Here is a 26874-nt window from a genome sequence, read left to right on the forward strand (position 1 = left end):
TAGGGGTTTCTATTCTTGAGGTTATCTTGACAGCCTAGAAACTTTTCCATTTTTCATAACTGAATATCTTCATATGTAAAATTTAATCCTAAGTCTTCAATTCCTAGTCACTGATTTCACTTTTTTTTCTACTGTAGCTGTTCCACTTTGCCAAGAACATTTAAAGATTTATTGAAATCTAATGCCAGAGCATTCACAACACCTATCATCCAGTTGCAAAGAAACAATCATAGTCTGTTCTGGTTAAAACTTCAGTTTATGTGAGGGAAGGATAGAGGAGTGCACTGTGGAGTAAAAGGGAGGCTGGAAACAGGTCTTTCTTCTCCCAAAGACAACAAAACTCCTGTTCAACTTTTGAAAGTTTCAGGGCCTAGTTCTTAGGATATCCTCGAGGTTATGAACCTGATTTGAAGGGACATGTTCCTTGAAGCCCAAAGGAAAGATAAGATTTTAAAGACCTAAGGTACAACTATTTCTCATTTTACTTATCTGCTAGTGTAGACATTACTTATCACTGTACTGTAAATTTCCCTACAGGACAATATGCTCACAAATGAGACGCTGTAGGACAAAGTTGTGGATCTCATCCAAAGCCACTTTTGAAAACAGCACTTACAGCTTCTGAAACTTTCATCCTGTGTGTCCTGGGGTCATGTGTTGAAATACAAGGAAATTATTTACCAAGTCACTTGAGCCTCAGTTCCCCAGTGTGGTCAGAGGCCGCTTCTCCTCAGCACAATAATTCAATCAATGCATTGACTCCACTATAATGTAACAAAAAGGATTCTCAAGTTCATGTCCACTGTCAAGACAGGCAATTGCATTGGATACCCACTGCCTAGGCAAAGTATATTTATGTACTTTCTTGTTTTTTATTTTTTACAGAAATTCCTAATAAAATAAACCGTGCTGAAGCCAAACACCTTGCAGTCACCTCAGGGTCAGACAAAACAGAGAGAACAACAAAGCGGTCCAGGATATCAACCATAAGGCGGATATTTGACATGGCAAAACACCGAACAAAGAGGTCATCCTTTTTCTCAACTGGTGTGAAAGTTTGCCCACAAGAATCAGTGAAGCAGATTTTAGCCAGTCACCAAGCTTACTATAGACTAAGAGGTAAGATGATTGCTGTAGTATGTACTTCCTCCTTCAAAGTCTTTCGTTTACTGAGGAACCAATTTTCCAGAATCTTGTTCTTCACCTTTAGGCAGTGTATGTGCTATTGACTTTATGATTTATTTTTACATAGATAATCAATGTTACATGTGCATCAGCAGGGTTCAAATAGACAGTTACCAGAAGAAAATAAAACAATGCACTCAAAGGACTAATGAGCTCAGAGTAATTGCACAGTGCTCCAGCATGCTGAAAATGAAGAACAAACTGAGCTTGCATTAGTGTCAAAAGAAGTACTACCTTTCTCAAAAGAGCAGGTACTGTAATTGCTACTCAAAATCAATAGCACAAGTTTAAGACAAGTACTGGAATTATTAAATGGTCATTGCACAAGTGTGTTTGTGTATCTGTAGTTATATTAAGTCTGTGGCAGTGTTGGTATACAATAAACACTGAGATAGATGATTACTAGCAAGTCATGAAAGAAGCTTAGGGAAGAAGAAGATATATTTGAGACATTTTAAAAATAAGACTTTCTCAATTAGGTCAGTCCCTTCCCAGCTCTTTTTTTTATTTCCTTTGCCTACAGGAAGCCTATCGAGTAACAGTTCCAATTTTTGGTCCAATTTTTTCTCTTCCTTCATCTATCCCTCCCAGTCTTTCATACTGTAGATGTTCAATTTTGTATTAGAAAAATGTGTATATTGCAGCTGGAAGGTCCAAAGCTAATTCTAAAACCAAGTCAACATTTCTGGGATACAAGCATCCAAGGCAACATCTACTTCATAAGTCACCTTTCCTTATCTATTTTTCCTCTTTATCAGACACCATCCATTCACATTTATCTGTGTAACCTGGCTGCTCCTCAGCTCTTTCAGGCAACCAACTACTTCCCTCTGAAATGAGACCTGGATGCAGTTCTGTGAAAATTTTACTCCAGCAGCCACTTACTACAGGCAGCATGGGAGAACTACACCAATGTCTGTAGCTATTCCTATAGATACAAAAATATTTGCTATCCATTGTAGCATCCAATGGACATCAGACAGAAATCTGAAATGTGTCACAGAGGCTGATCCAAAAAAACATTTCTTAAGTAGAAATTAATCTTAAAAGTCCCTGAAACTCCCTGGTTACATCTCTGATTGGGCTGAAGACAAGATATCCTGAAACACAGAGGTATCATTACACTGAACTCAAAAAACTGTAACTCTGACCCTTTCATTTTAAAAACTGAATATGACAGTACTACCAGTTTTTTGGAAAGCAGCACATCAGCTGGGATATTGGACTCTATAAGTCTTGTAGTGCAAGAAGGTTTAAACCTATACTCCTTTCCCCCAGCAGTGTCCTACACTCACAAAATTTTCTAAGCAGGTGTCATCCAGTTCCTCAACTGAAACTGGAGTACTACCCAAAAAGCAGGAAAAAAACCCCACACTCTGCAGCTGAATAATTTGTACACTCCTTCATAAAAAGGTGTTTCTGCTGTCTTGAACACTTGCATATTTTCCATTACAACATCTTTCATCAAAATGTAAAAAAAAATTTCCTTCAAGATCAGAATTTCTGGTAAAGATTCCTGCCCTCCCAGCTGAGCATGTTGATTTATCTGACAAAACTGATAAATGAAGAAAAAAAAAAAAGTACACTTGAAAATGTGGGGATACAAGCATCATCCTCGAATCTGTAGCCACAGTATAGTCCTTCGTGCAAAGGCAATCTGGTAGCCATGCTGGAGCCTGAGAGCCTGTACCCATCTGTGGGGCAATCTTGCCTTCATTTTGTTTTGGATATGTACTTCCAGGTGCTTTTCTGTGTGTAAAGCCTCGGAGATGGCCTCCCCCCTTCCAAGTCCCATGACACACTTGTAACTCGAAAATTACTATGGATCCTATCAGTGCACTAGAGAATTTTTCTGCTAAGAAGATTAAGACAACTTTATTCTTTTTACATATCTATGTATTCCACGTTTCCAGGGATGAGCACACAACACAAAACAGCTCAGATGTAGGAGCTCAGACAGGTGCTGTGGGATACCTGAGCCTACTGTGACCTTACACCAACTCTGAAGCAACACATCATAGCTTAGGTCACCGTGAGGACAGTCCCTTATGTGGGGCAAACTGGGAGAACACACTACAATGCCTCCTCAACTGGTCATGTGTCACATTTATCTGGTAACTGGATTACTTATCATCGGATGGTATATCTTTATTCAGCAGTAACTGCTCAGAAAAACAAATACCAGAGAGTTGCAAGAAAAAAGAGATAGAAAGTAGCTTTAATTTCTAGCTCATAATAAATAAATAAATCTCTTCAAAAGATAGCCTGTTCCTTTTTAATAACCTGACCACATCTGCTCCACATGCAGCTGCTCTACTGGGAGGGCAGGTCGTTCCTGAGGTATTATTGAGGGGCCCTAACACAGCTAGGTGAGTACATCCCTACAGCAAGTTTAGAGTATACTTACTGCTCTAATTTCAGACACCAATATTTTAGATAATGCAGATAATGAACTCACTCTAAGCCAAAGTAGGTATCAAGTACTGAAAATAAATGTCCCATCTCACAGTAATGAGCTTTGCAAAGTGCTAAAGGCAACAGCTTTTAAATTACTAGCAAGTTTTGGTTAAAATGGTTTTTCTAAGAAGTTTGAAAATCCCCTTCTCTAAAAGAATTTTTAAACAACATTTTGAAGAAGTGTGTTCCTCCATCTTGAGTGATGAATGTGTAAATGCCAAATCACTGTTAAAAGGCTTTCAAGTTTACTATTTGGTACAAAGCACCTATCCCCAGCCCCTTTCTTCTTACTCAGTCTGCCAGGAAGCTGTGTGGGAAGCCTTTCGTATTTTTCTGGATCGGATTCCTGATACTTCTGAATATCAGAACTGGGTTACTGCCTGTCAGAGGGAAACATTTTGCATATTCGACATTGGCAAAAACTTCAGCAATTCCCAAGAACACCTGGAAATAATTCAACGGGTAAGGATTACTGACATTGGTTTAGAAACTGGGAGAGACTTCCAAGTTCCTACCAGATTCTTATTGTAGGGCAAAGTATTGCTCAGGGAAAGGAGGGGGTATGTTTTAGAAGGAAAACATAAAAGTATAGTAAACAAGAGTTAACAGGCTCAATGGTTGGATACATCCATTAGTAAAATGCTGTTTTTCTTAATCTTTTTGCAGCGAGTAAAACATAGAACCTTCCAGGAAAGGTAAGTAGCACAAGTAGAATCTTGCCACTTGATGTTACTGCCTTCTTTGAAAAGATATGTGTAGATGTGTGTGTGGATGTGAGCAGGTATTCAGATAGCACTGTGCTGTATTTGGTGCGTGCTGTGAGAGATGTGTATACTGGATATATCATAGGACACAGTAATTGAGTCACAAATAATCGGTATGGCCAAATGTCTGAGTCACCTGTTCATTTCAAGACACCACTGAATGTTTTCTCAGGCTAATGTGAGCATGAAACGCAGACATGGCTTTGAATTAGGCTAGTGTTGATTGGGAGTGTGACAAAAGTTGCTATAATTCTCAAAAGGAAAGTCAGCTTAATAAAAGTTTAGTTGATAAACTACATTAAACAATAACATGAAAACTATATGCCTACACTTTAGATTTCGCCTGTATTTTTTTACATCATGACAGTGTTAATTAATGTGATACTTTATTCTGTGACTTCTTTGAAAGAAAAATATGCTCCTGGCAATGCTCAGAAGTTGGAGAATGGAAGGATTAAAGCTACTCCACTGAACTCTGGTTCTCTGTACATAAATACTGTAGTGCAGCCAGACAAATCCTTATCCACAACTTCTGACTGATGTATTGTTTTGGTTTTTTTTCCTTTAAGTTTTCTCTGATTTTCAAGATATTTTCAGATAATCTTTTCCATTCATAGGTTGCACTGTCTCACGATCATAGAGGTCTTATGTATCTTAATTCATTCTGACATGGGAGATCTGACGTGTTTTTAATAGTGTAGCCTGATTAACTCCCCTGGAAGTCCAAAGGGAGACCTTTTCATTCATCCTAATGCAAGCAGCAGCAGCAAGGCATTAACTGAAGTTACTGATCTCAGAGTTCTTAGGTTCTTTGTAAAGAGTACTGTTTTCCCTAGACACAATAGAGAAGGTAAAGAAAATTCCATGAAATTGCTTGTATTTTAGCTAGAAATACAGACAGCAATGATTATGTGTGGCTTAGGAAATATTTTGCATCTTCTGTAGATGTCAAATAGAGAAATTAGTCTCCAAGTATTGATATAGCACATAACTAGTTAACATTGTGAAAACATCACAAATAATACTTTAGTTCTCACCACATAAGATATCCAGAGGATGTGGTAAATCAGTTGTCATTCATTCATGTTCTTTATTTATGTTATTAAACATCTAAGTTGTTCCTATATAGAAATGCAGCTCAGATACCTTTACTGACTATGCTACAAGCTTTATGCTGTCTCAGTTAACACCAAACTACACATTCGCAGTGCCCTTAGTTCTTTCATTCATACCAGTTTTCATAAATACTCAATCTGTATGCACTGTAGAACATTTGAGGAATTACACTTTACTCCCCAATTTCAGGAGAGAAAAATCTCAAAATATCCCTTAGAAGATTCTTATCTAAGAATCCAAATTTTTCCAAAAGCTACAAATTAATAACAATATGGTTTTAAGGCTATAGAATAATTCTGTTCCAAGTAAAAGAATTTTAAAACACCTGTTTATTTTAAAATGTACTTAGAGTTAACAGTAATAGACAACAGTAGCTATTAAAAAAGTGTTCATCGTCACATGGTTGTAAAATTCAAAACAGAGCATAATTATCAACAAAACCAAACCCTGTGATACATCATACCCACCATATTCTTACTTGAGTTTTTAGCTGCCCTCCTTGGGGACCATGATAGGTATTAACCCACGAATATTACATCCAGAAGTAAACACTAACATTTTGACATCTCAAAATAATCTGGATTCAGGAATCTGATTTGATACTATCATTATTTGGAAGCATCCTTATGGTATTATAATGCAGGCTGAAAATTGAAAAATAAGCCCACCCCCTATTTTCTCACCCCACACCATATGAAACACACCTGAAACCTGAAATGTCCATTGGCTCTTAAATTAGAAGAATACCAAAGCTCTCACTGAACTCCTTTGATAGGATGAGAAATAGCCAAGAAGACAAAGGCTGATTTAGGTGATGTACAAGAAGTCTTGTTTCCATTTTAGACAGTGGTTAACCCTTCATTGGCTTCCAAGAGTTAAAAAAAAAACAGACTCAGTGCACTGATTTAATCTCTGTGATCCCATCCCTCTAGTGGGCACCTCATGAGCAGATTCCTGACAGGATTGGTAGTCCTTATGCTGTTCCACTGCCTGTTTAATCAGGTTACAAAATAGTCTATTAGAGGTAACTTCCCTCATTTAAACTACACTTAATATGGGGATCATTTCCATATGGTTTTGATTTTTTACACTTTTGTCATTGCCGGTACAGTATGCAGATAATTAAATCACTCATTTTATTTGATTGATAGGAAAGATGAAATAGCAACAGACAAAACAGGAGGCAAAAAGGTGGACGACATTCCCTCCATTTCTACAGGTAAAATCAAATCTGCTTGTTCTGTGTCTGCTTGTTAAATAAAATTGCTAAGGCAAATGATTCTTTGGTCTTAGAAGGCTATAATTTAATGAATGTTGTTGAAGCATGACAAGTTCAGTGGAGTGGAAATGTTTTAGCAAAATAATCTTTGAGAAGAAATTTTTCTATCTCTTTACAACATATATGCTACTCAAATATTGTATTCAAAGTTTGTCTTCAAATATGTGTGTTCACCTAGTTTCAAACTTAGATAATATCAGGTTAATTTTTCTTCAGTTATAAAATACCATTTAGAATGTCAACTGCTGCATTTTGTTAACCAAAATAAGCAAGCAAGGCAAATAAAGACTGGCAAGCAAGAAAGTCAGAGTGATGCCAAGACAATAAATTGATCAGATTATTACAATTAGGGCTACCAACCCTGTTGTGTACTACAATTCTTTAAAATAATGTTAGCAGTTCACACAGCGATAAAAATCTGTAAATATGATCATTTTGGTTCAAGGAGAAACCGTCCTGAACATATATTCTTATGAAATATAAAAGAATTTCATTGGTAAGGACTTCCAGCATGGTAATTTTGCCTCTAGGTGGAAAACTCTGTCAATGTCTCTTGTTGCTTTAAATTGAGCCCTAAAGAAAAGTGGCTGTCCTAGGGATCCCAACTGGCAAAATTAAGCTTAGACACTTGGTGATATATGATGTGGTATGACAGGAAATGACCAAATACTATTAACTCACACAATTACACTGACACACAGTCAGTGCCGTTTTTGCCTTCAGTCACACACACGCCACACCACTGATGTCTGACCTGGAAGAAAGGTTGTCTATTGTATAAAACACAGCAGCTTTACCCACACCCTGAGTCATGGCCACCTGCCACTGGCACAGGCTTCTACTCAAGCACACTCACCTGAGGGAAAGCTGCTCCAGTGAGCTGGCACCTGGCCAGCACACAAAGGGGAAGACTTTTGATGTGCAAACCATTCTGTCCTGACTTTTCTTTCTTTCCCCCCCTGCAGGCTCTCCTGGCACACCCCTCTCTCCATATGCACCTAATGGCACGTTGCTCAATGAAATTTTCAACGACACAAAGGCTCCTGTGAAGGTGAGAGCAGCCTGTGTTCCCACCCACTTTTTCACTCACCTTTTCCTTCCGAGCTCAGCTAACAGGAAAGAGGGAGAAACCTTATAAACAGTGCTTAGAAACAATGAGTGCTCCCCTCTGTTTCAGCTAGCAGGACTGAAGGGGTTTATTAGCATCTGTTATATACTGGAGTAGGGCATGATGCTTTTTGAGTATATATAGTAGAAAGTACAAAAGCCTGGCAACCAGCTTTTAGGCAGTTTTCATTCTTTTAAGGATTTGCCTATTTTGCACCATTTTGTAGCATTGCTCTTCATTAAATAACACCAAAAAGCATACCTGCTGGGCTTTCCATGGCACAGGAGATAGGACTGGACCTTCCATGCCTTTTTCTGCCCAGCCAGCTGTCAGAAGGGTCTCCACTGCTGTGTCCTCAGAGCAGCCATGCAGCAGGGCACTGGGGACTGCCTCTCTGCACACTAACAGCACCTGCTGTAAGAGATACCTCTGAGAGGGCAGGGGTGCTGGGAGGGGATTTTGTTTTCCCTGTCTGGCTGCTGTGGTCTCAGCACAGATGTGTGGAGGGAAAAGCTGCAAATACTGTTGGGAAACAGCAAACAAAATAAGACAACTTATAATAGCAGTAAAGTCAACTACATAAGAAAGGTGTGTCATGGGTAAGGATAATTCCATTTTATTACCAGAAAAAAAACAAATACAAGCCTCTGAACATGAAACAGCTATGTGACTTTATGATGATGGAACTAAGGCTTGGTAACAGCCTCTGTGCAAGAAAGGCTTGATTCTCCTCATCTTCATTTATGTATATCAAAGTCAACTCTCAAGTAATCGAAACTTGTTTGCAAAGACAGAAGAATTAAACCAACAGATATACTTAGGAACTTTCACCTTCTGTGGAATATGATTCAGAAAGTTATTTTGGGGATGGGCTTAAATGGGAACATTTCTACCTATTAAATACGGAATTGTGGAGGGGAGAAAATCACTTAGTTTTATTTCTTTCCTTTTGGTCATTGCCTTTTCTTTTCCAGGAGCTGGGGACAAATGCAGTCCCTGAACTGCCTGTTGAGCAAATGGTGGAATTCAGTGTCACTCTCACTGACCAGGAGTACACAGCTGAACTTAGTGACCCCAACTCCCCAGAGTACCAACAACTAGCTGCCAAATTTCAGCTACAGGTAGGGACAATTAGTGAATGCTAAAATATTGACTTTGTACCCTGGCTGAGGTTCATACTATGAAGTTACCTTCACCACGAAATAGGCTTAGAATCTACTGCCCTCACTTTAAACAGGTCATTCCTGTTTTCTCAAGACCTTCACATGAAGGAAATGTGTGTAGTATCAGCTCGTTTAAGCCATCTATTCAGCCACCAAGCTAACAAGCCAACATCTTTGACATCAGTAGAAGCCTCAGATAACTGATGAACAGAATAACTTTAGGAATATTGTTCAGACTTAATCAGGAATTCATGGGCAGCACTTTGTCATAATTTAATTTCTACAATAAACCTAATGAGAAATTTAATATAAATGTTAAAAGTAATTAGCAACTGTTGTCTGAGCTATTCTTCAAAGGACATACACTCATTGTGCATTACCATGGTTTATGTAAGAATTGGAACATCTGTGGTATTTTCTTGCAATTAATAATATTAACTGAATGTTCAGCTATCAGTTTAACTGATAGCAGCTAATGATTTGAGGTTCCCAAAAGGTTTTCTTAGTAAAATTAACTAAAGTCTCTCATCAGTTTCATGAACACTCCTTAGTGGAAGCTATTTCATTTTCCTGGTTCAGTTCCAGATATGTGTAGAAAAATGGTGAAGGATGCATTGGCAGAGCTGGCAAAAAATGCTTTTTCTGAAGATTTTCAGTATTACCTTCAGACAGAAGTGCCTGCAGACATCGTTTACTACACATATAATGCCTCTTCTATTCAAAACTATGTAATGGACTATTCTTAACATTAGAATTAAAAATGTATTGTTATTCTGTTTGTATAAGACAGTTAACACTGTTTAATTTCTAAATGATTTGTCAAATAATCTAAACCCGTCTGCAGTTGCTTAATATTGCTAAAGAATTAACAATTAACAGGTGACTTGAATTACAAAATGATTAATGAACCAAAACTACTGAAAATGAGAAAATCATTTGATTCATGTCGTTTCACTTGTTGTGTTATTAAATAATCACTTGTTTGCATAATTACATCACTAAGAAAAGCAATATTTTGTGCTTCTTTTTGACTATTAACAGGTAATACTACAAGTATATGGAAAGCAAACAGTGTGTTTAAGCTGAGCAATTATGATACCCAAAAGAGTGTAGTTGAGACTGTTTCCTAAAGCTCTTTCTGACATATGAAAGATATTGTCTAGATAGCCAACTTGTGATTGCCTTTTAGTCATAGATCTTATGCTGAATTTTTTTTATGGTTGTCTACAGATGAAAAAAATATTTGAGAAACTTCCAGGATTCAAAGAAATCCGCGTGTTAGGATTCAGGTAAGTAAGAAAATGGGGCTCTTTTTTGTTGGCTCCTAGGGTTCTCCTCTTCCTTCTTGACCTCAAAAAGGAAGAGACCTGTAAAACAGTGGGGTGTGTATTGCTGTAAACAGAAATTTTATGGGAATGTCATAGAGACAATATGATGAAGTGAAAACACATCTCAGGTGAGACTATGAGCTTTTGAATTACTTAGTAAAAGTAGCTTTGATTCACTGGAGCTTGAAGGATACAATAAATTCTTTGAATTGTTTGTTAACAACCCTGTATTAAAGACCTTTCTAAAAGGCAAGATAAGGAGAGTTAGTAGCATGATAATTTAGGTGAAAACTCTTTTGTCCTTCATAAGCCACAGCAAAGGTGCCTTGGCAAGAGAGGGTTGCAGGAGGATACATGTTCACACATGTAAAACTTTTTCAGTAGCTGTTTCTCAGGCCTTTCAAACAATTAAAATGTTTCACTTTCTCAATAAATTTTTGTTCCATCTTGCCATTTCTTTTAGTTTTAGTTTCCTCATGTGTTTACCACTAACACAACCTCTTGTGTATTTTTTCAATAGAGAATCTATAGGGGAGGGGGAAGACATTGCATAAAGAATCAAATGAAAAACAAATAACTAATAGTAAGAAACTGCAAAAAGGAAAAAAGAGCAGGGGGAAAAGACAAATTTATGTGGTTTTATGGCACAGCATCAGGAACATTCAGTACTTCTAAGAATATTTAATACATATTGAAGAACATGCATATTGCAATGCAATTTTAGACAAGAACATCCCTTTTCCTGGCATTTCTCTCTGCAAAAATTGCTGGGGGAAAGGAGAGAGAAGAGCAAAATAGTTTGAAAATTAGTTCCTTATATTTTTATATTGAAATTAATAAAACAAAAAGCTGTCTACTGCAGTACAAGCAGAGAAAATCTGTAGTAGCATAGTTACAACTTGCAATACCTAACCTCTTTTAGTTGTGACTCCAGGAGGTCTGGGAACCATTTCAGTTTCATATCTTGGATTTAGCTGGTATGAAAGAACATTAACCAGTGTGGAAGAACAGAATTGATTCCCATTATCCAGTAATTCAGTCAGTTTTGAGAGTTACAGATCAGCAAAGATGGGTGTTACTGTCCATTCTCCCTTGGCCATAGTATGAGATATTTTAGCAGCATTTCCCACAAGGCAATGAAGAATGACAACATCATAGGCATTCTGGAGAACTCACCAGGGAAAAGAACTTCTACTTATATGTAGAAGGTCAACATAGGCATGTGTTCCAGAGGTAATTAATGGTTCGAGTTAGCCCTGTGACTACAGCCTGAGTAGGCAGCATGTGTGGTAACCGTGGCCATGGACAGTACTGCCACAAGTGGCCATTGCCACCACAGAGACGAGCAATGACAGGGCTCAAACTGCACCATTTGATGACAGAAACAGGAAAGTTGATATTTCAAACTGCCATGGTAAAGTGAAATTCCTCTTTGCCCACCCAAAGCACGGTGATTCCCATTGTTTGGAAGGGAAAAAGTGAACTGATGGAGAGTAGACTGTCATTTTGACACAGAGATAAAAATTATAAATGACACATAGAAGATAAGCTAATTGGTCAAAAGATGGTTGTGATGTGTGTGACTGAACAATTAACCAGTATACATGAATCTTTTTTTTCTTTCTTTTGCAATCCTTTCTCACGCTCTTTATTCTGCAATGAAATGAAGACAGAAGAAGGAGAAAGATGGGTAATCTTTCTGTAATTCATAATTAATAGTTTTATAGACTAATTATAATAATGATTATTAATAATTTTGTGATGTACATAGATAAATCAGTGAATGTCTTTATCTTGCTGTGACAAAGAGAATTGGTTGTGTTCTGCCTAAGTACAAAATCTGTGATATAAGTGTTAATCTGAAGGTTTCATGTAATCAAATTTTGGCAGGATGTCTCTGAAGTAAAGAAACTGTTTGACCTAAGAAAATTCACATTTATGTGACTAAAGATTTATATCAGCCATATACTGAAAGTGAAAAAGAAGTAGGGAAACTTTATATTCAGATTTTCATTTTTGATCTGCTGTTTCCTAGCTGTATTCCCATGTACACAATATTTCCAGTAAGTATGTAGAATTTGATTTGTTATCTCTATTATCAAGCTAGATAGAATAGCAAAGAGAGCAGTTACCAGCGTGATAAAATGCAGGGAAATTTTCACTGGTATTACAAACAGCTACAGAGTCTGTTGTTGTTGCTGTTTAAAAGTGCTACTGGGGAATAATCTGTCTAGCAGTTTCCCAGAATTTCTCTTTTGCTCATGCTTTAAAAGGAAGAATTGTCTAGTGTGTTTCCTGAATTCTTGTAATGTCATATAAATGCAAATACATAGCACATAGTAGATAAAGTTAAATTCTTCTGTCTATAGTTGACATTGTAAAACAAGCAACACAGTGGAATAGAAATGTTTACAGTGTACTCATTATTTTTCATTTAATTAGGTGAATTTAACATTTATGAAAATTGATGGATTAAAAATGGTGAATATTTGAGACTTCTGTTAAACATGAATGTCTAGGGAGAAGCCATACACACCCATTTGGACTTGGAAAAGCTAACTCCCATTGTGAAAAAGTGATTTGCTTGCCACATTAGCCTGCTGTTCTTTGAAAAAGAGCAAAACATCCTCTCAGTTGTGATTTTTGCTTATCTGCAGTTTTATGAACTATCTAATCCCTTTTCATAGGTTCCTGAATAATTAATGTGTGATTATGGCTTCTAATCATCCCAGCGTGCATTTATAGCTGTTTGAATCAGTACTCAAGGACTTCAGACTACATTACCAGTTCTACAGATTTCTGAGTAGTCAGATTAAATCAGATTATCTTAGAAGATGTTTGCAGTTTTCTTCAATGAGGGAATTTTTATTATAATTTATGCATAGAAAAAAGGGGTTAGGTGAAGAAAAAGTAGTTTGAAGGTGACAGTCTCATTAAAAAGAAGCAAATTCGCATTACTCTTACAGAAGATAATATGTTATGGTTGCACAATTGTTTGTTTGTGTGTAAAATAATTTCTCAGCCAGTGACTGATTCTGCTGCTCTGGGCATTTTCACCTTCTCTCCTCCTTGCAGATCGAGCAGCACCGTGGCACGATACGTGGTGAACTTTGAGAGAGATGGCTCAGGAGCCATAGGCACAGCAGATGACATCTCAACTATTGGGTCTAATAAGGTTGAAAGTGAAAAAATGCCAATTTCTCCTGTTGAAGAGAGGGAAATATCAGCAACTAAACTGACAGTAACAGACCTCCAGCAGCTGGTTGCCTCTGCACTCCATGAAGACCAGTCCCTGCCAGTGGACCTTGGAACACTTCAGTTTACTGATGGTCAGTAAAGCAGGTGGCAGGTGCCAGGCACAAGCCTGAATCTTGCCTTCCCAAACTGATGCAATTTCAACAAAAAATTGCAAAAGTCCTTTGCTTCTCTAACAGATTATTTTCATCTGACATAATCTGTTCTCCTTGGTGTTATATAGCATCCAAAGGATGTAGTGAAATAAGTTAAATTTTACAGTAAAATGTGCATTTATAATTATATAGCCTAATTTGCAACCATAATAGATTTTTTTCTTGGATTTTTTTGGTGGTTTTTTTTGGTTTTTTTGTTTTGTTTTGTTTAGGAAATCTGGATATTTTGCACACTAAGATTATTAAGAGGAGAAAAATAAAATAAATACTATGAATATTCACTGTGTCATTTTAACTTCCCAGTATGGACAGTCTCCTTTCTTTAACAAGAAAAAAGTGAGATCTGCCTCTGACATAAAATTAGCTTTCTGAAAGCTCTGCCTTGGTTGTAAGCAAGCCATCTAACCTTTCAGTAACATCAGAGATATCAACACCTTAAACAGCATTGAATCCCAAGATAAAACCAGTAAAGATGTGTTTCACTCACACTCTGAAACACAGAGGGAGTGTAGAAGACAAACTGGGTGAAAGAAGCTGAAGGTCTGCACCTTGTTCAGTAATCCAGCTAATAAATATCCCTTTCTAGTTCCACAATGATTTTTGCTAAGCTAGAAAACGACTTTTGGAGAGAAGTGTTAAAAAGAGGGAAAAATAATTTAAAATATTTTTTCATATGCATATTTACTGAAACAACCTCAAAACCCATACCAAATTTTAGCTACAGTGTTTTGTTTCCAAACAGCAGCATTTTCTTGCAAAAAAAAAAATTTATTCAGTTGAACTAATACTTTCTGTAAGAATAAAGTGCCATATTTTAATGTAGATTAAAAGTCCCAAGGAAAAAATGTATGTAGAACACTTCAATAATAAATATTTTAATCAACTTTCTCCCAGTAATTAATTCTAATAACCAATTTTGGAAAAACAGTTTGCATGCAAGTACTTTAAAGATCTCCTCTGAGAGGTGAAAGGAACAACTTGAGAACTAAAGCCAAAATACTGACATTAACAATGGTGTGGACTCAGGGTAAAACTGGAATGACTTTAGGCTTAATGAACACAATATAATGAGTCATCATAGCCCATGTGGATTTAACATTCCTCCATGGCTCAGCTCTCTGTAGACCTATCCCATTTATGCTAAATAAAGCAGATGAAGAATAGTGTGTATAAAATTTGGGTTTCTTCATAATTGTCTTTTTGAATGGGAATTTATGCTTTTTTGCATCAGTTTAACATGGATTTTTTAAAAGTAATTTTTTGATGGAGAATATTTTGGTACTTTTTTTTATGGAGTTTATGTATTTTGATATGTTTTCAATGTGCTGGTGCTGAAGTATTCTGTGCTATCTCTCTCTCTCTCTCTGTGTCTCAAATGTTTTTGAATTTCTTTGCAGAAACTATTATACCACCTAGTGATTTAGACAATGATATCCAAGGCGTGGTCACTATTCCTCTGGCAGGCCCTGATTTGGTAAGTTAATAATGCTTTTTGTGTTTATTTGTTTCTCCATGGGAAAAGAAATTAAATAGTGTTAAGAGGTACATAAACACACAAAAAGTTTCTTATGCTAGAATAACATATGTGCCTTTTGTACATCTGTAAGGGTGAATGTTGTATCACTTTACTGCAACAGAGATATTGTTTAGAGCATTTACAGGTGAAAATTACTGCTTGATTACCCTTTCCAGATTTAATTACAAAGTAAACATTGTCTCATCACTTCATAGTACATCTTAATGACAGAAAGAGAGCAGCTTACAGGGCTAGTTAAGATCATCTTTCTTTGACCACTTTTAAAATTACAGGCACTATGATTAAGATCACATGCACACGCCAAACATTATATACACATCCTCTGATTTCACAGCAGCCTTCCAGTATCTAAAGGGGGCCTACAGGGAAACTGGAAAGGGACACTTCCTCAGGAACAAGTGATAGGACAAGAATAAAGGGTTCAAAGTGAAGATGGGAAATTTAAGTTAGTTATACAGTAGATATTCTTTACTGTGTGGGTGGTGAGACAGTGGCACAGGGAGCCTGGGGATGTCAAGGGTGACCCAGCCCTGACAATGTTCCAGGATAGGTTGGATGTGGCATTGAGCAACCTGGTCTAGTGGAAGATGTCACCACGGCAGGAGGGGGCTGGGACTAGATGAGCTCTAAGGTCCCTTCTGACCCAAGCCATGTTGACTTTGATATTTGCTAGCTCGTGGCTAAAGATTATTGCCTTCTTAGAAATGAAACTCAAACATAATAATGAAAGCTGCTCTTTTAAAACTTTTCTAGGAGGAGCTCCCACTAGGTTATCCCAGTCCAGCAACAGTGGATCAAAGAGGAGATGTATTTGTTGGTGAATTTACAACTGAAAGCCCTGATCTAAGTGAAGAGATCAGCATCCCTGAAGAATTTAATAATTTTATTACATCTGAACCTGATTTTCCCACCAAACCCTCCAGAGAACCATTTCAGGACAGATATCCATACACCCAAGTTATTGCTACCGACCACCCAAGTTTCACCGTGCCTTTCAGTGCTCTGGGCAGCACCAGCAGTCCTCCAAAACCAGGGGATTCCTATTTGCCTCCCCCAGCAGATGATTCTGCTGGCAAAGACTTACTGACTGATGGCTATGAGTCCCCAGTGGAGCTGGCTACTGCAGGGAGCTTCACCACACCCGGTCTCCTGCCTGCTGGAGAGGGGGAGAGTGCAGCTGAGGAGAAGCAAGAGCTGACTGATACAGCAGAGCCTCCTTCCAAGGAAGCTGAGCAGGACAGCCTGTCTGGACAAGGTAAGACACAAGAGATTTTTGTGTAAGAGAGAGGAGGAGAAGTGCAGCTGTTGTGACACATACAGTCATGTGTCAGAGCACTAGGCATTCCTTTCCATTGTGACAGAAAATTCTCCTTCACAACCAAAGGTGAAAAATGTACATTTCTGATGGCCTCTTCAGCAAAATCTTGGTTGTCAAACCCAACAACAAAAGCCTAAGGATAAGGAGCACTTAGTACAGAATATTATGGTAAAATTTCAAAAAGGCAGAGCAAAAAGACATGTCAGGAAGAAAAAGATAAAAAAGGAAGTTCTAGTTTAACATTAAAAAAAATTTGTATCTTGAAACATGGAAGGTAAATTACTTTGGGCTCTACAGACAGTTGTGGGTGATAGCAGCAATACTAACATGACATAATTTCTTCCAAGCAAAGAGTACCATGGCTCAGAAAAGCTTGCATTTCTACAGGTCTGACTAATGTGAAATTCTTTTTCAATTTCTGTTTTTTTGTATTTGTTTATTCTATTTTATCCATGCAGTAGGCATGGAGCCACCCATCTATATGAGGAAAAATACATAATAAAAGAAAAAAGTATATATATATGTGGAGACAAATCTGGATAATGCAGCCTTTCAGATGAAAAATACATGATAGACACATTTCCCACAGCTGACCCTGCAGACTAAAGAAGGTTCAGACAAAGATAGTAGGATCAGCTTTAGGGCACAGGCAAATTAGGCTTTCCCCCAGAACAGCAAAACATCTCTAAGGTTACTGCTTCCATCACCAGCATCTGCAAAGGCCACTGTGTGAGGTAACTGAATTGTGTGGGGCAGCAGCCTCCCCTGGCAAAGCAGCAAGAGCCATGATTTGGAGGAGTTGCCCTCCATCTCCCAGGTCTTGCCTGCTGCCTTTCCAAACCTGCCCCCTGGCCTGGCCTTACCATCCCAGTGTTAGGTCAGTAAACTTAAATTTTCTTTACACTTCAAAGCCTGTGTAAGATGCAAGCTTCCTGTGTAAGATGCAAGAGGTCACTACAGGCACAAGGGAGGAATTAGTCCTTGGATGAATATTCATATTTGCTTTGTCTCAGATTTTTGACTGACTCTCTCTACAGAAAAGCAGAGGGCAGGTAAGCATATTGTGGGAGTCAGCAGGATTCTTTGATGTCCCCACATAGTCTCTAAGCAATACTAAAAAAATCTGCAGAGGAAAACAAACAAAAGGCAAATTCAGGGCAAAATTCCAACAATATGCATTAGCTCGCACAACGACACTTGGTGTTTCTGGATCTGTAAGAATGTCATGCTCAAAGTTTGTAAGTTTGCTCCCTGCTGCAGGAAAGTTCCCTGTTCCCACAGGAGGCTCTACTCTGTCCCAGCTCAACCAGCTCCCTCCCTGCCCAGGCCTTGGCCTTTCATGACCCTCCTATACTTGAGAAGTCTCTTGAAGTGAGAACAGTGAACCCTCCTCCCCCTTCCAAGATGTTCTTCCTTATCCAGCATGTCCAAAAACAGCAAGAAGGGACCTTCATCCCTGCTGCCTGGCCACATCCTGTAAGGCAAACAGAGGATGTTTGCAGAGCTGACTGGAAACACTCCCTGCATGGTGATAACATCCTCCACAATGGACCTGCCTGGCAGAAGTGTGGGAGTGGGGAATGCATCCATGCATCGGGCAGCCCATAGAATTGTTTGGTTGGATCCAGCAAATCACTACATCAGCATTGTAGAGAGTAAAGGATGTAAAAGGTGCCACTTGGGAACATACAACCATCAGCTCCCACTGGGAAGAGCATGGCATATTTCATGGTCATGGTGTTGCATGGTAGTTACTGAATATAAACTTCCCGTTCTATAAACTTGCCTTTACATACAGAGCTCGGAAATGAGAGAAAAGCAAATATTTTATGATTAGCAGAATGACTTAAAGTTTAGAAAAATCACTTCTTACAAGAATCAGTTGTCAAATGTTCCTGAAAATAATGTTTATGATGAAAAGTTCTACATGCACCTATTTTCAAATGCATGCTGAGAAGTCTTGTAGTGCTACTGATAAAAGCACTGCATACCTTCAAATAACATTCATTATAATTCTGGAAAAGTGTTACATTTGCAGGAAAAGAAAGTCATGCATTTTTCATTCTCTTCAATCATTGTGTTAGGGACTTGATGCCATAAAAACTGCATAAAGTCACATATCTATTACCCAATTTCTTAAATATCTCTTGCCTATGAGCTCCAAATGACTGAAGGGAAGAAGCAGAGTGCCTTTAACTCACCTGTACTGACCCCTTAAGAAATTATTTGCTGCATATTTAGGTTAGAACCTGTCGAGCTGCAAAACAGAATAAAATCTAGAGCTGTAAAAAAAAAAGCCTCTCCCAAAATAAGGCATCATATCTTGTTTCTCCTTGTTGAACGAAAGTTATGTCTAAAACAAGCACCAGAGTATAAGAATTCCATCATTATTTTTGCAGCTGAGTAGCTGGAGAAAAAAATAATTGTTCCCTGTCTAAAAAGTAGAAATGCTGTGTTAGCAATGACTCAAAGCTATAGCTATTATATTTTCTTAAAAGCTTATAGTATACAAAGCATACTGCATGCTTAACAATCAGGAGAGCTGTTGAAAACCTATTTATTGACTTTTTTAAATGTATGCTCTTTACTCTTTAAAACTTTTTCCCTTTGTAAAGCTTTTTTCAATTCTGGCAGTCCTGTGTGTACAGTATTTCCTGTAGTCATTTATTTCCTGATATATTGTGTATTTCATGGGAACTGATGGAACTCAATCTGGAAATTCAGGTTGTATTAAAGTCAGCAGTGTTGGTACTATTAATTTTAATATGGTAAACAGAATCTACCTGCTACAGAATATTTCACACTTTGTTCCTGGCTGCACTTCATAGTTGCTTTTCTTAGTAATATTAAAAATAGAAAAAAAATCTTTAAACTGCTATTGGTATGAAATGGCAGGAACTACTCAGACAGTGCTGTGTAAGGTTGGACAGAGGATTAGGGCCTAAACAGTTGTCTGAAAATCTACTGTATTAGTTTTCAGCCATTTCATGACCCTACTCTCCAGAAGATAGAGCACATTTTCTCCATCACAGGTTTAGAAATTTAAAATCACTCTTATTTACCATGAAAGGAAAAACTAGCTACCAAAGATAATGTAGTCGGAGGTTCTTTTAGGTATTAGCTCTGTTTCAGAGATGGACTTTATTGCTTTGGCTGTCACATGTGTCTGCTGTACATAACTATAGACTCCTGAATATTGAATGTCTACATCCTACACCAACTACTTTAATTGTCTCTGCCTGAGGTCACCAAGCAACTAATAAAATAAATTTCTTTCACATCTCCCAAATAGATAATCAGCCTCAGCTTCACACACATAAATATAGGCAAAGTTCTGCATACAACACCTAGAGAAAGGCGAGCAAGAACAGGTGAGGGATGAAGAGTCCATGAGAGGTGTCCTTTTCAGCCATGCAAGAATGGGATTTGTCAGGCGTGGGCAGCCAGTGGGAGGGATGTGCCAGGAGCAGGTGTGGGGCCCCTTTCAGGCAGGGCTGTCACAGTGCAGCTCTGCACAGTGGGCTGCCCATGGGCAGCCAGGAGCAGGACAGGGAGCATTAGTGAGGATTAGAGTGCCCTGATGGCCACAGGGTGGTGGCAGCTACTCCACCCCTTACACTAGTCCAAAACCAGCAGGAAGATGCCAAGCTGTCCTTAAAGTAAGCCTAGTGTTCGGAGATTTCACTATAGAAGAGTGTCAGTGATACGAATTTCCAGAACTCTTATTGAAAAGTTCTGAAATGCCTGCATTAGGTGTCATTATTTCAACATCTGACACCTCAGAAAGGTTTTTCTTTGCTGTAGAACCTTTAAAATCTTGTCTATTTCTATTTTCCATATACAACCAGTGCAAAAAAAAAATTTTTCCCCCTATTGTCTGAGATGGTATCTGATCACTTTTCTCTAGCATTTTTTTTTCTTCATATTTTTGTCCTTCTGGAGTTAAAAGTCATTAACATTTTTTTCTGTATGGTTAAATTCCTTCTCTTTGCAGTCCTCCTGTGACTGTCTAAAAGAGCATGACAATTCAAAAGGGAAGCGATTTATGTAATGTATTAGACAGATTTTATGTCAAAAATCAAGGAAAATTTCAGCAGTAAAACAAACAATAATATTTGGCTTCCTAAACAGTAAGAAGAAATTTAATTTGAATTTGTTTTAATTGCAGCTACTGACAAATTGTACAGTCCAGGTAAATGTTTATCCCAAAATCCTAGTCATCAAGTCATCATGGAGAAGGCATTATTTCTGAAGAAGTTATTGAAAAACAAAACAAAGTCAGCAGTAAAATCTTTCAGCTACTCAGATGCACTGCATCTCAGTTTGACCCTCAGGCTCTCAAGAAAGACTCTGAGAGACAAAGACTCTGCAGGGTTTATTGCTGGGGTTTTTTTCTGTGATAATGAGTACATGATGGTGACATCTTGGTATGTGTAACTGATAAAAGCCTCGTTAATTATTGCCATAATTAATCTCATGTCCACACAAACCTGCTGTGAGTTGTCCCCGTTAATATTATCCTGCTATCCAACAATTAATTAGGTGGTACACTCTTCACTCAGTCTTATTTCCAGGTAATCTCTAGGAAAAAACCTCAATTTTTTACATATTTGTGGATTCTTTCCATCTCTGGTTCATCCTCAGCTGCCTAAGCAGTGTCTTTGCTTAGCACAATTTTCTATTTGGCATAACCAGCATTGTCACAGAAAAGAAAACCCCGTTGTTTCTTGCAAGAACCTCTCCGGATGTTCCCAGGATTGGAATTCGCCCATTCTTTGTGCCAGGAATGCTCACCATTTTTTCCCCACCGATGGATACAGAGGGTAAGAGCTCTTCTGTTCCCTTGAATATTTTTATGTTTTCCTTGTGTTTTCTTGGATCATAAACTGACAGGATTTTCTTGACGTTTTTCCCCATCAGCTTCTCTCTCTGCCCTGCTGCTTGTCTCTGGCTGCTTCAGATGTGCAGAGTGGTTTTTGTGAAGGTTGCCTGACATTTGGAGAAGTGAACAGGTAGGTCTAGCAATGTCATTTTCTCAATCACTTTATACAATATTCAGTAGTCTGGAAGTTGTCTATAAATTGAAGATGAGGGTGAATAGAGGAGTTTCTGCAGGCCCACATTAGGATATGTCGGATTGAAGGAAAAATTTTGATGAGTTAGAGCTGCCTACTCAGAGTATTCCTGAAGAATCCTAAACATATTAGAATAAGTTATTAGCATCTGGTCAGAATTTAATGATAGCATTCTGCCCAGCTGTCTCTGTGCTGGGAACAGCAAGAACAATTGGAATAGAACAAAATCTGCATCATGTCTTCAAAACATATTTTAAAATGCTGAAATGAAATTACTAATCCAAGTGAAAAAGTTTGAGAGAAAGTGAGCACTATCTATTTTTCCAATTTAACACATGACTTGTTTAAATTATTAAGCTATCCAACCATTTCTGTTTTACTTTAAGGTTAAGCTTTTCTTCCTTCAAATATTATTTCTTATTTATTACCCCCGAAATACACAATACAAATGAACCAAAACAAGTGATAATTTTCTTTAAACTCAATTGGCAATTCCAATGACTCGTTGAAATGACTGTGAAGGACTGAAAACAATTTATATTGCTGCTAAGAAAATTTGTTTATCCAGATGCAAATCTTCCAAGCCACTTGTATAATGAAAAAATGTAACACCTCAATGTGCACCTATGAAAATAGCATGAAGAGAGACCTCAGTGCTCCTCCATTTGTTCAGTCACACTTTGTACAAACCACCCATAATTCTTCCTCTTTGTTAGAGTGCATGAAGGAGCTCTCCCTCCAGGAGGGATATATATGTGTTGCTGCATGTGGCCTAACTCCACTTTGTTCCAGGAAATTAATTTTCTTTAGAACTCAAGGGCTAAAAACTTATCTGAGGCAGTTTACAGATTTTAGACATGATTGCAATAATTCTAATTGTCTAATAAGGAGGGGAATATAAAAGACAGAAATAAGTTCAGAATGTGAAGAGCCAGTATCACAAATAATTTCAATACATTAATGTTATGAATAATATTAATTTAAAACCCCTGGCCTTTGCAGTAAAATAATCAGAATGATATTTTAAAACAAATAATACAGACTTCTGTGCTGGGAGTGTAAGGTTAACATTTGCCACTTCATAAATGAATGAAACTAATGAAGTTTACGTGTCATATAGTCCAGTTGGGACAAATATTAGGCAAGGTGGTATTGCTGAGACTAACATGCCCTAAATAATTCATTTCCCTCACTTATTAAAAATCCTTGGTCTTGCTAGAAATGCTGGGTTTGAAAAAAATTGTGTTATGATCAAATGGTAGTAAAACTTTGACTTTCTATATTATTATCTCCCTCTCTTTGGAGAATTCAATATCCTTCCAGCATAGGACAGTCCACTTGACCTCAGACTATAACATTTTTTTAGTCTGTTCCTTGTTAGAGAAAACACTTGCCACCTGCATTGGACTGTTATAGACAAGTTATAATTTGGATGCTCTGAATCATCTCTGCTCCATCACCTGCTCCATATCTCAATGGAATTTTGTATCTCTGTCTATGGAGGGGGCTTGGCCTTCCAACTTTGATCTTCTCAGCCATCTTGAGATGCCTTACATAGGTAACACTGATGTTATTATCAATTTAAGCTGCTTGTTAGTCAGTTTGAAAAATGCTATAGTGCTTAAAACTAACAAACAGAAATACATAAAAATCTTAAACAGAGACATATTTGCAAAAATGCTTATAGTAAATTTAATGTGATTCGTGTTTATAAATATTTATTTACAACTTATTTATTTGCTCCTGTCAGGGATGTAATATAATTTTTGGTTCTAATTGCAATGTCCAAGTAATTTCTGACTTTTGGTTGAGATAACAAGAAATTTTTTTGCATAAGTCCTTAACATTTCTTTCTCAATTAAACTTTCTATAAAGTTCTTCAGAGGAAAAAACTAGGTTCAATTTCAAGCAATGATATCCAGGTGTAAATTAGAAGGAGACAGAAGTTTCACTTTCATTCTGTAGAATGGTAAGATCATTACATGCATCAGTAAAAACATGATTAAACCAAGCCTAGATGTAAAATATTTCATTTCTTCTTCATTTTACTGTATTTACATGTTTGAGCTTCTCTTTCATTCTTACCCAGTTGGTAGCATTTTAAAATTAAATTATTGTAGCATACAATATTTGTAGAACGGTGGTGCCAATAACAGAGTTTTACAGTCAAAATTTTATACAGGGTCAAACATTCCTTTAATAATCATCTTTATTGCCATGCAGTTTGGAATAATGGGCTTTCAAGCAGAGTTGGAGCAGGGAATTGTTGGCACAGAAAAACCTGCTGCGATTGACTGAGAAAACAAAAAGTATTATTCATGAATGACATCTTCATAGCTGAGGATTTCAGTTCCTAAGGTCCATCTTTCAATAAAAATTGCCAGAGTTTTAATTTATCTTTCTAGAGATTGAAAGGAACGAAGTTGGAAAAATATTTTAACACATTTCAGTCCTTTCTCCTAAATGCATATGTAGCCTAGAGCAGTGGCTGAAGCCCTGGTTAAACTTGTCTTAGATAATTAAGATAAGCCCAAAGTTCCATTCTCATCCATATTCTATATCATCTATATCTACACCTAGACATCCCTGTATCTCCTTCACCATTTCAGAATCAGACACTAACTGACACTTCAAAGTGAAACAATAAAAATCAAAATTATGTTGAATAAACCTTTAAGATCTTCACAATATGCCTACATGATACTGCAAAGCTTGAATAAAAAAAAAATTAAAATAGTGTGGCTTGATGAGAATGCATGCCTAAAGCATCAAGGCAGATGATTTCAGTGGTGAAAATGTGGCAGGTTAGAAGATAGTAGAATAGAGTAGAGTCAGCATCAGCTGTAGTTTAAAAAAATGATATTTTTTCCCTGCTGGTTAAAAGGAGGTTTTGCCCTCCTATTAACAATTCCTTTAAAAACTATGGCAAGAAGGATAGTGTTAGTAATATTTAGTAGTTCACAGGTAGTGAAGGGAGTATTTTATGGACAGCTCACTAGCTGGTTTTTTCCAATTTTTAGTTCCCCAACGTATCTGTAAGTTCTATGAGCAGTTAGACTAACAATGCTTCATCTTTGTATTGTCAGTGCTACTCAACAACAATGAAAAAAGTAAAATGAAACTCATGTACCTTAATCCAAACATTTTATGTGAGAACAATCCCAAATATTCATTTAACTGTTGTTTTTTTGAAAAACTAGCTTATTGCATAAGACTTCTGCACCCCAGTGTCACATGAGGGTCTCTTGAGGCTAATGGCTGTGTGGACAATTTTACTGCAAGTGTTCATGGGTTTAACATTCAGCATTCTGCCTGCCCCTGACAGCAGTGCTCTGCCTGTTCTGGGCTGCTCAGGTCCATAATCCAAGTATGTTTAACAAGCCAAGCCTGCACTAAAGCATCTGGCCCAGAGTCTTTTTCAATATCAGTAAGTTTGAAATGTATTCCTGCAATGAAACACAAAGCTAGAAGGATCTTCCCACTTAAATATCTCCTTCAATCTCTCTCTCACAGTCACATTTTCCTTTTCAAAACTTTGAGAAAAATCAGACTACCTATGTACCTACATCCAAGGCACAATTTAGAACACCAAAATACTCCTCATTCTAACACTTTCATTCCATGAATTGTTTTCTCATACAAGTGGGTACATAGTACAAGGGGGAAAAAAGTATATTTAGTGTTTCTTCCCAAGTCTTAAAGTGCTCATTTGATGATGAAATTTTAAGAGAATCACTGGTTTTAACTTTCTAATTTCATGTTTTTCTTTTCTGTTTTAGGTCCTTGGTCAACACATTACTTGAATTTGTATCATGTAACTTCTGTTCTGTTTTTTGTTTCTACTGTTTTGCAAACTAATAAACTTTGATACCACAAAACTGTTTGATGGATGCCATCATCTATGGAAGTTTGCTCTGATTTTTTCCTGTTGTACAGTTGACAAAAATAGAGAAAATGGGCAGAAATTTAGAGAGTACTTTAATTTCTGAAGGATAAGCATTGTAACTTGTCAGGCTTTGTTTCCAAACATTCCAAAGTAAAACAAATCAAAGAGTATTCCAGGTTCTCCATTTGAGGTGCTCTAAAACTGTTCTGGTGTCATGCAGCAGTGTTTGCAACATTTAGATGGATGCTTCTTTATGTTTCCAGGTGTTTGTAAAGCCCAAGCTGTTTCCACATAGATCTCATTATTTTAAATTCATGAAAGAAAATTTTTCAAATTTAAGTGAGAACATTCAACAATGGGAATAACAGATGTTAAATCTTCCTGAAGCTATTGTTTTAAGCAAGAGGTTTCTTATTTGGTTTTGATTTTATTCCTTTGTAAAAGTGCATTTTCCTTTGCAAATTCACTGCTGCTTGGATTTGCTTCCAGTATTAGCATGGTACCTTTCTTGTTTAATATATATTTTAAGATTATATTACTGTGGTAGCAAATAGTGCAGAACTTCAATACAAAATATCTTACAATATACAATATCTTACAATATATAACAGCCATGGTATCCCTGGAATTTTTAACATGTTTTCATATAAATGTACTTACAAATCCCCTTACTTCACAAAAGCATTTTAATCTTGGTTGCATCATTTTTTAGCAAGGCCTTTACTCAGAAAACCAACTTTTAGAGTGCTTGAGCACTAGTATGTAATTTTATCTGGCAATCTCAGTAGCAGATAAGGTAAAGGTTCTGTAAATGATGAAAGTGACTTGTCACATTATGGAAATAACCAACCACTCACCTACTGTCCAGACAAGGTACCTCACCTCTCTGTGTAATATTCTTATTTTCTACTCAGAATTTTGGATATGCTTTAAACGCCAGCTATTCCTGTATTGTTTAAATTATATTTGTGTTTCTGAAATGCTTCTAAATCTTCTAAAACTGCTTAAAGATGAGAATGCCAGAGACAGTCATTAAAATTCAACATCAGTTTCTCAGCATATGAATTTGACACAGGTCTGTAAAGTAAAGATTACTCAGTTAATAGTTGTCTGTTGCATGTCCACCTGTTGTACTTAATAATTAACTTAAAGTCAAAATTTAAAAAAATATTAATGGCAAGCTGAATTACTATTTTCAGCCATGCTATGTCCAATGCATGTGAAAATGACAATCAAAGAGAGAACAAA

The 26874-nt window shown here is 37.2% G+C and overlaps 1 protein-coding gene across 1 annotated transcript in view; it reads left to right on the forward strand.

The window, feature by feature from the left end:
* The window catches only part of IMPG1 (interphotoreceptor matrix proteoglycan 1), a 54861-nt gene that overhangs the window by 11750 nt on the left and 16237 nt on the right, over positions 1 to 26874 (forward strand). The window contains exons 2-12 of the mRNA XM_014870240.2: positions 886 to 1119; positions 3938 to 4104; positions 4309 to 4337; positions 6674 to 6741; positions 7767 to 7852; positions 8884 to 9030; positions 10303 to 10361; positions 12070 to 12090; positions 13476 to 13729; positions 15208 to 15284; positions 16101 to 16602. Coding sequence (XP_014725726.2) covers positions 886 to 1119; positions 3938 to 4104; positions 4309 to 4337; positions 6674 to 6741; positions 7767 to 7852; positions 8884 to 9030; positions 10303 to 10361; positions 12070 to 12090; positions 13476 to 13729; positions 15208 to 15284; positions 16101 to 16602 — 1644 coding nt within the window. The remainder of the gene's footprint in view (positions 1 to 885; positions 1120 to 3937; positions 4105 to 4308; positions 4338 to 6673; positions 6742 to 7766; positions 7853 to 8883; positions 9031 to 10302; positions 10362 to 12069; positions 12091 to 13475; positions 13730 to 15207; positions 15285 to 16100; positions 16603 to 26874) is intronic.

The sequence above is a fragment of the Sturnus vulgaris genome, chromosome 3, assembly GCF_052056855.1.
Source record: "Sturnus vulgaris isolate bStuVul1 chromosome 3, bStuVul1.hap1, whole genome shotgun sequence".
NCBI lineage: Eukaryota > Metazoa > Chordata > Aves > Passeriformes > Sturnidae > Sturnus > Sturnus vulgaris.